General features: G+C 38.2%; 1 protein-coding gene across 1 annotated transcript in view; it reads right to left on the bottom strand.

Annotated features, from left to right (window-relative positions):
* The window catches only part of lama2 (laminin, alpha 2), a 283,607-nt gene that overhangs the window by 4,454 nt on the left and 266,909 nt on the right, over positions 1-12,244 (bottom strand). Inside the window, exons 65-72 of the mRNA XM_059355831.1 lie at positions 9,324-9,436; positions 6,947-7,040; positions 5,857-5,952; positions 4,711-4,791; positions 4,414-4,491; positions 2,519-2,597; positions 1,875-1,994; positions 974-1,104 (exon numbers count right to left, since the gene is read on the bottom strand). Coding sequence (XP_059211814.1) covers positions 974-1,104; positions 1,875-1,994; positions 2,519-2,597; positions 4,414-4,491; positions 4,711-4,791; positions 5,857-5,952; positions 6,947-7,040; positions 9,324-9,436 — 792 coding nt within the window. The remainder of the gene's footprint in view (positions 1-973; positions 1,105-1,874; positions 1,995-2,518; positions 2,598-4,413; positions 4,492-4,710; positions 4,792-5,856; positions 5,953-6,946; positions 7,041-9,323; positions 9,437-12,244) is intronic.

Raw genomic sequence — 12,244 nt, 5'->3', positions numbered from 1 at the left:
GACCCAGGCGGAGCGGTCTTCATTTCAGCTATAGGCTATTCAGTTTATATAATTTTTTCCATTGAAAATGCGGTTATCTATAGTCAGATTGCAAGAGAAATACAGTAAGAATTTCGAACATTTACAAGCAGTTAATCCAAAATCCAAGCACTTTTCAAACCTTGAAATTCAACATTAAAATTCAAGCATTTTCATGGATTGCAGCACCCGTACGAACCCTGAATCTATGTTTTACACCACATCCCAAATTACAGTTTACCAATTTACAGGGGTCATGTGGCTGACTATTTTTTTGTCTGAGAGCTGAAAGATCATCTGCTCACAGTCAAGAAATTGTCCTACACATGGGGAAATTATTGTTTTTACATTAAGTTTTCTTTATGGACAACCAAACAAGCTACAACATGTTAACATTTGAGAAAGTACACTTTTTTGAGTTGCAAGTTAGATGCTAAAATCAAAGAAATACCTCAGCACCTCTCCCATAACTATTGCTAGGTATGCACAAAGAAGAGAAACAGTTAGCATGACAACAACTCTTAATTTACATGTTATACCGAATCTCTTTGTTTAAGGTGCAAGTAGACACGATATCAACTCCTGAATTGAACAGAATATGGCTAGTACCTCACCACTGCAAGAAAAAGTGTTTGTTTAGATTATCTAATGAGCGATGGATCACAGATGTTACGAGGAAGAGAGTTGCACAGTGAATGCAAGGCTTGGGGAAACAATGTATGTTTTGTACAACAAAAAACATTTTCTTATGGTGACCTTTCTCAACAGCAGTGGCAAAAGTTACAAGCCCTCTGACCTGAGCTAGATGTCTACTTCCAATTGAATCAACACAAAACCTTCACTGAAAAAAAGACAATTTGCCAGACTATCTGCCTATTGCCTGGCAACTGCTCAGAGTCAAAAAATGGTCAAATTCTTCAAAAGTCGAACTTTATGTTGAATCATTATCACATACCTTGCCCTCAACAATCTCCAGTCCCAGTCCATCGTTAGCTTGGTTACTGACGGCTAAAAGCACTCCATTGGTTCTGCTCGTCCTGAACTCCAACGCTATCGACACATCCAGACCCACTCTGTATGAAGACACTGGGGAGAGGCAGAGAGAGGATTATTACAGGTTCTTTTTACCCTTTAGAATGAGAGCTGTCTCCCTCATTAGGACTGGGTTTTCTCTAAAAGGTCTGTAAATCAGTATGAGGTATTAGCCACCTACAGACACACAGAGAGACAGCAGATTTAAGATTTAATGACAAACTACGTGTGCAACAGAGAATTAATGCATTCCATATTTGTCATGTCATGCTTGTATCCTTTAGGTGAGTCAATGACTGTATGACCTTTGATCAAAAATTGTAAATCTATATGCATACATTAGGAAAATATTTACACTAGTGTTCAATATAGAAGCAGTCCAATGTGACTAACCAGATTAATCCAGGTTTTTAGTATATTTTTTATTGCTACATGGCAAACAAGGTACCAGTAGATGCAGTAGATTCTCAGAAAACCAACCCAGCATTCATGATATGCAGCTCTTAAGGCTGTGCAATTGGGCAATTAGTTGAAAGGGGTGTGTTAAAAAATATAGCAGTGTCTGCCGTTGACTTTACAAACACAAAACTATTTTGTACATTTTGTTTTTGTATGTGCTTGTTTCTGTCTTGTATGCTTGTTTTACTTGCTGTTCAGCACTTTGTAACGTTTTGTTTTGAAAAGTGCTCTATAAATAAAGTTTATTATTATTATTATTATTATTATTATTATCATTATTAATAGCTTAAGAAATCTTTTATCCTGGTCAAGGTTAGACTGTTTGAGTTTTTAAATTTCCTTTTAATTGTGACTTCTCATCTCACCTGCTTTCAGGTAGCCAGTGCCATCGAAATAGGTTCCCGTCTCAGTGGCCACAAAGCATCTTCCAACCATGTAGCTGGAGGCGGGCGCGGCCATGTCTAGTTTAAAGTCCTCAAGCACAGCTGCAGGGTGACCCAGGCAAAGAGGAAGGGTTAATCAATTGGAACAAAATGCCAACTGAATGATAGTATTAACTACTTAATTAAATGTTTAAGAAAAAACAAACACATGACAATTTTTACTTACAGAAATGAGAAAAAATGATCAGAACACCTTTGTTTTCTTCAATATCTTGTTCGTTTTAATGCCTGGTACAAAGATACAATGTACATTTGTTTGGACGAATATAATTATAACAGAAATAGCTCATAAGAATTTAATTTAAGAGCTAATATCTAGACATTTTCCATGTTTTTTTTTTTATTATAATGATTTTGGTTATTATCAAGAAAACCATGGAAAATGGCTAGATATCAGTTCTTAAATTAAACTCTCATGAGATATTTTTGTTGTTATCATTATATTTGTCCAAACAAATGTACCTTTAGTTGTACCAGGCATTAAAATGAACAAAAAATGAAGAAATCAATGGTCTAATAATTTTTTGACTGTATATGCAAGCATAAACACAATACAGATCCATTACCTTGAGCAGGAGCCTTAGCGGTCACAGCACCTCCAACCATCTTAAAGTTACGGATACATCCATTGATACTGAAGAGAATCTAGAGACAGAGACATGAAATTTGGTTCAATCAACAATTCCTCCAGTGTTCAACTGCACACCATGTTGACATCTACTATTGGAGAAATGGACAACACACATTGGAGATTAAAGGGATAGTTGTTGTTTTCTACCTACAGTAGATGGTTGTCAGCAGGACTACAAACATGGAAGCTAAGCGATGTGGACAGATGCAGCAGTAAAACGGTGTTTAAGTGTAATGCTATATTTAGAATATTTTCGCCACTTTTCCTTGCCATCAGCTGTTTAAATGTTGTTTTCAGAGCCACCAGACTCCATTGAAAAAAAACAGCAATTTTACCTTGCAGAACCTGGGAGTTGCTGGTCTACTGCTGCTGCATCAGTGAGTTGCTTTGTGTTGTTGCGTGACTTTGGGGTTCTAAAGGATTCATTCAGATTCATCAAAGTCACACAATCACACAAAAAGACTGACCAATCCAGCCGTCTGTACACCAGCAACTCCCAGAGGTAAACTTGCTGTTTTTGTCAATGGAGTCTGTCGCCTCACACCATGTAAAGCAGAGTACTTCTTCCACCACTGTCCTTTTTACTTCTTTACTTTTTTTTTTTTTAAACTTTTTTTAAACTTTTTTTTTTTACTTTTCAGGTCGGCGTACTGCGCATGCGCTACAAAGCCGCGCGTGTGCAGTACGCAGCGGGGCCGCGCATGCGCAGTACGCCGACCTGAAAAGTAAAAAAAGTTTTTAAAAAAGTTAAAAAAAATTTTTAAAAGTTTTTAAAAAAAAAGTTTAAAAAAAAGTTTTTAAAAAAAGTAAAGAAGTAAAAAGGACAGTGGTGGAAGAAGTATTCAGATCCTTTACTTCAGTAAAAGTACTAATACCACACTGTGAAATGACTCCACTCCGCTCATTTTAACTACCTAATACACTTTGAAGTGGTTTCATTTATAAAAATGGGTAATAATTTTAAATGTATCATGTTTTTCATTTTCAATCTTGACCTGAAAAAGAAATTCAAGCTGTCAACTAAATGTAGAGGAGTAAAAAGTACAATATTTGCCTCAAAATGTAGTGGAGTAGAAGTATAAAGTTACATAAAATGTACATAAAAGTACCTCAAAATTGTACTTTAAGTCCAGTACTTGAGTAAATGTACATAGTTACTTTCCACCATTGCTACCTGCCTCTTCTAACTTATACATAACAGTTAAGAGTCCTCCTTCAGACACTGTATGAGGATTAAAGGGATAGTTTGTGCATTATTATACAAAACTTGGTACAATTATTGTCAATGCCCTCCTGAGTATAACCCTTTAAGGTTTTATTGATCGGCCCCTAGGTGGCACTGTGGTGGCAGTCTAATTTCATATTTGGTACCGTGGCCACACTATAACACTTAAGGCAATGAAATTCATAGGGGTGGTATAGACTGGCCCCTGTAACGCACACACCCCGACGGCAGCATGCCCCGACACGCGTGTACTGCGAGGGCCTGTTCAGTACTGCTTGTTTTCTAATTATCATTATGATTTTTCATTTTTTTGGATACTCAAGTTGCCCATCAATGTAGGTATAAGTATGCCTGTATAGGAGTATTGTGATAGAGATAGTAGGTGCTTTTGTAAGGATGTGATTTTTAATGGTAATTGTAATTTATTTATTTTTCTTCTTCTCTCTCTTTCTTTTCTTTTTTAAATCCATTTTCTTTCTTTTCATGCTTTGATGATAAGACTTTACCATATGTTGACAAAATGTAGTGCAACATGTATGAGCTGTTTTTCTTCTTCAAGTAAAAAGTTTAAAAGCAAAAAAAAATGTATGTGTGTGTGTTCTTACCGGTCCGATTCTCTTGCTGGTGTAGTTTTGTGGTAATCCACCCACATACAGCATTCCCACCACATCCAACAGGTCGGCCTGGTCAGAAGAAGATAAATTATAGATGTAACAATAAAACAATCCTTTAAAAAACATGAACAAATCTATAGCTATAAGATCAGGATTATTACTGGAATTTTTGTCTTTATATTTTCAAAAGGTATTTTTTTCTAGTCTGCCATGCAACTGTTTGTGTGTACAGTTATGTGAGTATTTCATGTGAAGAAAGTGGTTAGAGAAGGAAATTAAATAATGTACCGTCTTTGGACTGGTCATCTGTTTGCTGTATCGCCCATCAACCACAAGTACACCTCTCTGCTTGACACGAGTCACACGGATCTGAGATAAAAAAGAAAGAATAAAAGCAGGGTTAGAAGGGTCAAACACTGAACAGGAAGCATTTAGACCAACGGACAAGCACACGTGGAAAGAAAGATAAATGTTGCCATCATGCGCCGTCACTTGAAATTGAGATTTAGTGATCATGAAAAATTTAACAAAGTGGTTAATTCTGAGACAAAGTTGGAACTTTCTGTGATAAATGAGTCTTTGGGACCTAATGTTCTGAGAGGCAGAAAGCAAGAGTGTGTGACAGAAATAAAATTGTGAAAATTATGTATGTGTATATAGCAGCATTATTTTTAAGTCTGAAAAAGACTGCCTTAAACTTCTACATAAAGTACTGTGCAAAAGTTTTAGGCAGGAGTGAAAAAATGCTGTAAAGTAAGAATGCTTTTTATAATAGAAATGTTAATAGTTTATTTTTGTCAATTAACAAAATGCAAAGTGAGTGAAAAGAAGAAAAATTTAAATCAAATCAATATTTGGTGTGACCACCCTTTGCCTTCAAACCAGCATCAATTCTTCTAGGCATTTTTCACGCTGCCTAAGACTTTTGCATAGAACTGTATAGTGATTGGTGTTTGGAAGAAACCTGCCAACTTAAACAAACTGATTATCTATAACGATCAATTAATCGATTAATCGCTGCATGCATACATGCACAAAATAAAAGATATACATACGGGACTATGCAAAAGCCTGTTTTGATAACAGACGCTTTTAATTTGAAAGGACGATAAGACACTTGATCCTGTCAATTGTAAAACTAAATAATAATACTTGGTTGGTGCTGTTTGACTTGAACTACAAGAAATGGGACTTTTCCATCAAAGTCAAAGTCAAATTTATTTCTATAGCGCATTCACAGGCGGCTGAGCCAAAGTCCTTCACATGACAGTGCATAAAGTGTAATCCATGATATTCTAATTTATTGAGATGCACCTGTATTTCTCCATTCAGAGACAGAATCTAGGTAAAATCGTACTCTACAGCGAGCGAATCAATAAACGCATAGAAAATCTGTCAAACAAACATGAATAAAAAGCTGCAGAACTGTCCCACCTTGTGCCAGGTTCCATCGTTGATGGAGAAGGGGACGCAGCCAGAGATGTTTCCATGGCCGAGGTCGTAACCCAGACACACCTGCCCGTCCTTGATCTGCAGGAGGAGAGAGACAGAGGGTCGTGAGGGATGCAGAGATGTCAAGCTGACGTGGTTAATGTGACGGTCTATGGCCTCTGTTGCTGAATGAGATGACCTCAGTGAAAGAGATAAACACATTCAGCCTCTGTGAAGTCGCAGAGCACATAGTGACAGACAAGAAAGAGGAAGGATATAGGACTCTGTTGTTCCAAATGGTAAAATTAATTTTCTGACTTTTTTTTTTGATAGAGCAGTCATAACTTCTGCTGGATAATCCATTGGGTTTAATTTACTGGTTTATGGCACAAAAAGAAGTGGGAACTGTTCTACTGATGTAAGCAGAGCTGATGATTATTTCACTGTTGTATTCCACTGTTAATCTGAATATGACAATATTTTGTATGTGGTAGGGGTCATGTAAACAGCATATTCTGTTGGGATCTTTAATGTTTTCCAATAAAGACATGCAATATGCCCATAGTGCCCAGGTTATGGAGCATTCTTTGGACATGTGTTACATAAATTAGGGTTTTGTTGCAGTTTGGGACAAAGTTTCTTGCCTGTTTACGTCAGCTCTGCACATTGTACACAAACCAACTCGCCAATAGTTTGCAAAGCGGTGGTAGGTATGCATGCACAGAGAATAAGGGCAAAAGATACATGGAAGCATTTTGTGTTATCCTATTTATTTATGTAATGTGCAATTTTCAGCTGTCTTATTGTATATATTGTTCCCAATTTTTATTGTTAAGAGTGTTAATACATTTTTATATTTCTTCTTGTCTAAATTGTCAATACTTTTATATTTCTTGTTAATATTGCTTGTTTCTATGTATTGTAATTGTATTGATACTTCTTTCTATTTTTGCTGCTGTTACATTTAAAATGTCCTAGTTGCGGGACTAGTAAAGGAATATCTACTCTAATCCAAACCAAACCAAACTGAATTAACCTGTGAAGATAACTAACACATTGGAATGAACAGGGGGAAAAAAAAACTTGTGGATACCTGTATGGTAACAAAATCAGCGTGGTTGATTCTTGCCATGTAGAGAACAAGACCAGACTCCTCCTTCGTCCTCAGCTCAAACTCCAATATCAGCCTGAGACACAAAAACAAACACAAATCTTTGATTATAAAAACACCATACATGATTAAACCAATAAACGTTTACCAGATGCAAAATAAATTCATTCAAAAACAGGTACAAGAGGTACATTTTTCCTCAGAATACTGGATTCTCACAGCATTTCAAAGCAAAGCTAATAATACAGTCAACTAATGGATGCATTAAAGGGGACATAATACAAATTTTCAGGTTCATATTTGTGTTTTTGGTTTCTACTAGAACATGTTTACATGCTTTAATGCTCTGTATGAATATACCTGTATCAGCACTCTCTGAAATGCATGCTTTTTTTTTAACCACCTGCTATCCTGATCCCCAAAACAGCCAAAGCTTTTTTTCCCTTTTCCGCTCATCCATTAACAAAACTATTAAGTCAACACAGGAAAAAGGTACATAACCCAGTGTATATCTGTATGTGTTTTATTTCCTCATCTTTCCATCATTCTGTTGTTTTTGCGACTGTCAGTTTGTGAAACAGAGAGGATGTTTTTGGGGTTGGTCCAGTCGAGAACATGCTCACCAATTCAGCACATTGTTATTTATACAGGATGTTTCTCTGGATTTTGACAAGCTGTACAACTGTGTTGGTAGAAATCGTATCCTGTCCAAACTATCACTCACACACTTTCTGTTTGCCTTTATTTATTCAGAACTGTGCTCCATAGTGTGGGGCCTACGCAAGAGCCTGACAAGATGCACACAAACACACACAGACACGGGTCAGAGATGGATGTGTAAACTATTTTAAACGTGACATAAAGTGGTGGAAGAAGTATTCAGATCCTTTACTTACTAATTATTCCACTAAAAGTCCTGCATTTAAAACCTTGCTTCAGTAAAAAATTGCATAATAATAATGATAATACTAAAACATTGACATGTTGCCTTTCTTATGTGGTTTGATGAAGGAAGAGATAAATGGGGGCTCGCCTGACAAAAGCATCTCATTTTTTCCACATAAGATTCAATTTTTGATGGGAGCCACTTCATCAAGATGGCATATCCAAGTTGGCTGCCATGTAAAATCTATGAGAACCAATATATCTTCCAAGCCACTTAGAAGGTCAATTTTGGTGTCAAAATATACATTCTCTGGGTCAAGAAATCCATAAGAGATATTGAGAATATCACCAGATGATTATTTTTTAAAATCAAATATATGTTCATTTTGGCCATGTATTTACATAATATTTAACTCAGTTCCTAAGAATGAATGAATGCAGGAGAGATCTTATATAACCCCGTCGTGGTGAGTGGCAGCTATTTTGGTACATTTAAGGTTAATTTAAGGTAAAGTTATAACGAGATTTCGTCCTTTCGTGGTCAATCTGTCAACACAGAAGCAACATCTCATACTCAAGTTCTGACAGCAAGTACAGAATTTTGCTGAGTCGACAGTTGCCACTATGCCTCCACTTAATATATACCACTTAATTTATTTTTTTTAACTTTTAAGTGCATTTTCCTAATAATACTTACATAATTTTACCTTTGTGACACTTTCAATGCAGGTTTTTTTCCTTGTAATGCAGTATGTGGCATTTTTGTATTGCAGTATTGCTACTTTTACTCAAGTAAACTATCTTCCTGCACCACTTTCTGTGCTTATAATGAAGATTATTTCAGTGATATTTACATTTGTGGAAATATAGCATTGATTTAATGCTAGATGAACATTACTACTGTCATGAAAATGTTGGAAATATCTTAAAAAGCTCTTTTCTAATCTTTATCGGTGGCAGTCGCTGTATAACTTGCACTATGTATCACACTAACAGAGAAAAATCTGGAAAAAACCCCACCTACAATCTCTTTACAAGCTGCAATGTGTGCACAGAATAACAACACCGCAAAGTACAGGTGCATCTCAATAAATTAGAATATCATAGAAAAGTTTATTTATGTCAGTAATTCAATTCAAGACGTGGAAATAACACATTATATAGATCCATTACACACAGAATGAAACATTTCATGTCTACATTTATTTAATTTCTTCTAATTATAATGATTATGGCTTACATTTAAAGAAGACCTAAAATTCAGTGTCTCAAGAAATTTGAATATTACAAAAAACGTAAAAAGTATGTTTAATATGGAAATGTTGACCTCTGAAAAGTATGTCCATCTATATGACTCAATACCTGGTCGGGGCTATTCGACTTGAACTACTGGAAATTGACTTTTCCATCATATTCTAATGTACTGAAATGCACCCGTAAACAACAAAAATGCATATTTATTCTGAATACGAACCTCTCTCTGACTTTGGTGTCGTCAAAAGCGAAACTCATGTGGCTGTTCCTGGTCAGTCCGAACTGATAGGCCTTTTCCAGCGCTGTCGGGGCCACAGCCGAAGCACATGAATCCTGGAGATTGGACATAACATGTCAGTTACGCTGACAGGGTTTCACCACACTGCTCCCAGTGCCTCTTGTCAACAGGAGCCTTAACACCTGAGCAGAACACATGTCAATCACACTAATAGGGTTCCTGCTTCTGATCTGCAGAGACCTGGAAGAGCCGGTCTGTCACGATGGGTCATGGAACAGTTTCTTTATATAAAGTAGATAAATGAAGAGCGCGCAGAAGATGACGTGAGCTCTTGGATATGCAGTAAAATGATATATTTTTGTATTATATAAGATTTCAGATGGTCCCAGGAAGTTGCAGCATGCAGCCTATTAAAAATGCTTTTAATTGCAATCATCTTTCATCACTGTGTCTCCTCTTTTTATCACCTCAAATCAGTTTCTGCCAAGGTGGAATTGGCTGACATCGCCTTCAAATTGATGGACCCTCCCACAGTTTCATCATCAGAAATCTTTTTTTTCTTCTTATCTGAACCAGACATCACTACACACTACAGTCTGATTTCCATTTGATCTGTGCTTCTCTTTGGCAGCAGGGTAAACAAAGTATTAGATAAGTATTACTGTGCCCCGTCATTTTACAGGCTGCAGTTCAGCCACTGGCCAGGAGGTGTCAGTGTTGTAATACAAGTAAAGGCACCCGGTTTATCACTATTTCTGCAGTTTTCTTCCTTCCCTCTTCCTCTTCTTTATTCCCCTTTTCCCTCATATCTTTTTCTCCTTGTCCAGCTGGTCTTCCTCTCTCCTCTCATCCCAACTCTTCCTTCTGTCCTCCCATCTGCTACTTTCTTTCCCTCCTCACTCCTGTACTCTCTTATCCCCTTTCATCTTGCTTTCTCATGTTTCTCTTCTATTCTTTCCTTTCCCGTTCACCTCACCTCTCATTATTTCTTTCACCTTCTCCTCTTCTGCATACTTTCATGTCACCCTCTAACTTTCCCTTGCTCTTCTTTCCCCCCTTATCTTCCAACATTATATTTTCTCCCTTAGCTGTTCCTTTTCTCTTCCTCTTTAATTCTTCTATTATCCAAAGTGTGCCTTTCCTGTCTTTGTCTCTCTTCTCATCTTTTCCCCCATTTCCTTTCTTCACTCTCCTCCTGCTGCCTCCCTCTACTTTCTCCTCCTTCCAGTTTCTTTTACCCTTTATGTTTTTTCTCCTGCTGTATCCTCCACCTCTCCTGATCTTGCAGACTCCTCCTATTGTGTCCTCTACTCCCATCCCTTGCTCCCCACAAGCTTTCTTAAAGCCCCCCAACTCTCATTCACACATTTTTCTTTCTTTCTTCTCTTCTGTACACCTTTTGCTTAATCTCCTCTTCCTACCCCCCTCTTCTCTTGCTCCTTTGACCTTTTTCCACCTCGCCAAATCTCCCGACCTCTCGTCTTTATCCTTTGAAAGTTGCGTGGCTGAGGAGGTACAGTTTCTGGTTCTATCCCTGGCTCCTCTAGAGAAAATGTCCCTTAGTAAGGCACTAAACCTCTAACTGCTCCTGATGAACAGGTTGGCACCTTGCACCACATCCTCTGCCATCAGTGTCTTATGAGTGTGTGAATGTTGGCACGTGCTGTAAAGCGCTTTGAGTGGCTGGTAGACGAGAAAAGCCCTCTATAAATGCGGTCCATTTCCAAATTTTCCTCCCTTCTCATCATCTTTTTTTTCCTGCCCTACTGCCTCCTCTAATCTCCTCTCCTCTCCTTCCCTCTCTCCTTTCATATCTCCACTACCTTTGCCTCCTTCTTCACCTGTATATCTCCACCCCTGCCTCCACATGATAGCGCAGCCAGACCATGACCTCTTTATGTCTTCTCAACTCCTTTCACCTGTCACATTTCTTACTCTACTGTCCTCACATGATTCTCTGTGTCGCCTCTTCTTTCTTCCAATCTCTCCCTCCCATCTCCTCTCCAGGCCTTCTCCTTTCCTCTCTCCTACAAAGTAACAAAGCTGCTCTGCCATACCTCCAGTGTCAGTGTGAGACAAAGTTAGAGAGAGAGCATCTGAGCGTCTCTCTCCCTGTGTGTGTGTGTGTGTGTGTGTGTCTTAATCTCCTCTCTCCTCTTGTTCTCTTTCAAGTGAAGACATTCCCCACACCGTGACCTTGCTTTGTTACAGCTGACACTCACCTCTTATCGCGCTCTGTCCTCATATCCGCTCCTCCTCCTCAACCTCCCTCTTTTTTCCTCTTTCTCATTCTCTCCCAATGTAACAAAAGGGAGATGTCACTTGCTCAGAAGCTCTTTCCTTCCCTCTCCTTTCATTCTTCTCCCGCTTCCTCTCCTCCGTCTTTCCATTAAGCCAACAAAAGGCGGACTCCGCTCTGTTCAGAAAGACTCTCTCCTCTCTCTCTCTCTCTCTCCCTCTCTCCTTCCTCCTCTTCCTCCATGGCTGCACCTTTTCACATCTGTCCCCTCTCTGTCGTCTATCCTCTTTCATCCTTCTCTTCTTCCCTGCCTTTCTCTCATCCCCTCCGCGTCTTTCCATTAAGCTAACAATAGGAAGACCGTCTTCCATTCAGAGTGGCTGGTCTTTGGTTGGAGGTCACACCAATAGAATCTGAAGTCATTTAGTCAGGATTTTGTATAAGCGTGTGTGTGTCTGTACTAGTGAAGAGGAGCCTGTATTTGTGTGTGTGTGTGTGTGTGTGTGCCGTTGCCATCACTCTCGAGAGATCAGAAGTCCTCACTCTGCTTATTGTAGTTTTCAGAGAAGATAGTCTTTTTTGATTCTGGAGGAACAATTTAAACACATAACAATGCTCCCTAACACTCTGAACCCCACAGCTAGGTTTGAAAGACATATTTTCT

This window comes from Centropristis striata, chromosome 18 (genome assembly GCF_030273125.1).
Source record: "Centropristis striata isolate RG_2023a ecotype Rhode Island chromosome 18, C.striata_1.0, whole genome shotgun sequence".
Taxonomy (NCBI): domain Eukaryota; kingdom Metazoa; phylum Chordata; class Actinopteri; order Perciformes; family Serranidae; genus Centropristis; species Centropristis striata.
This window is presented reverse-complemented; position numbering and strand designations above follow the sequence as displayed.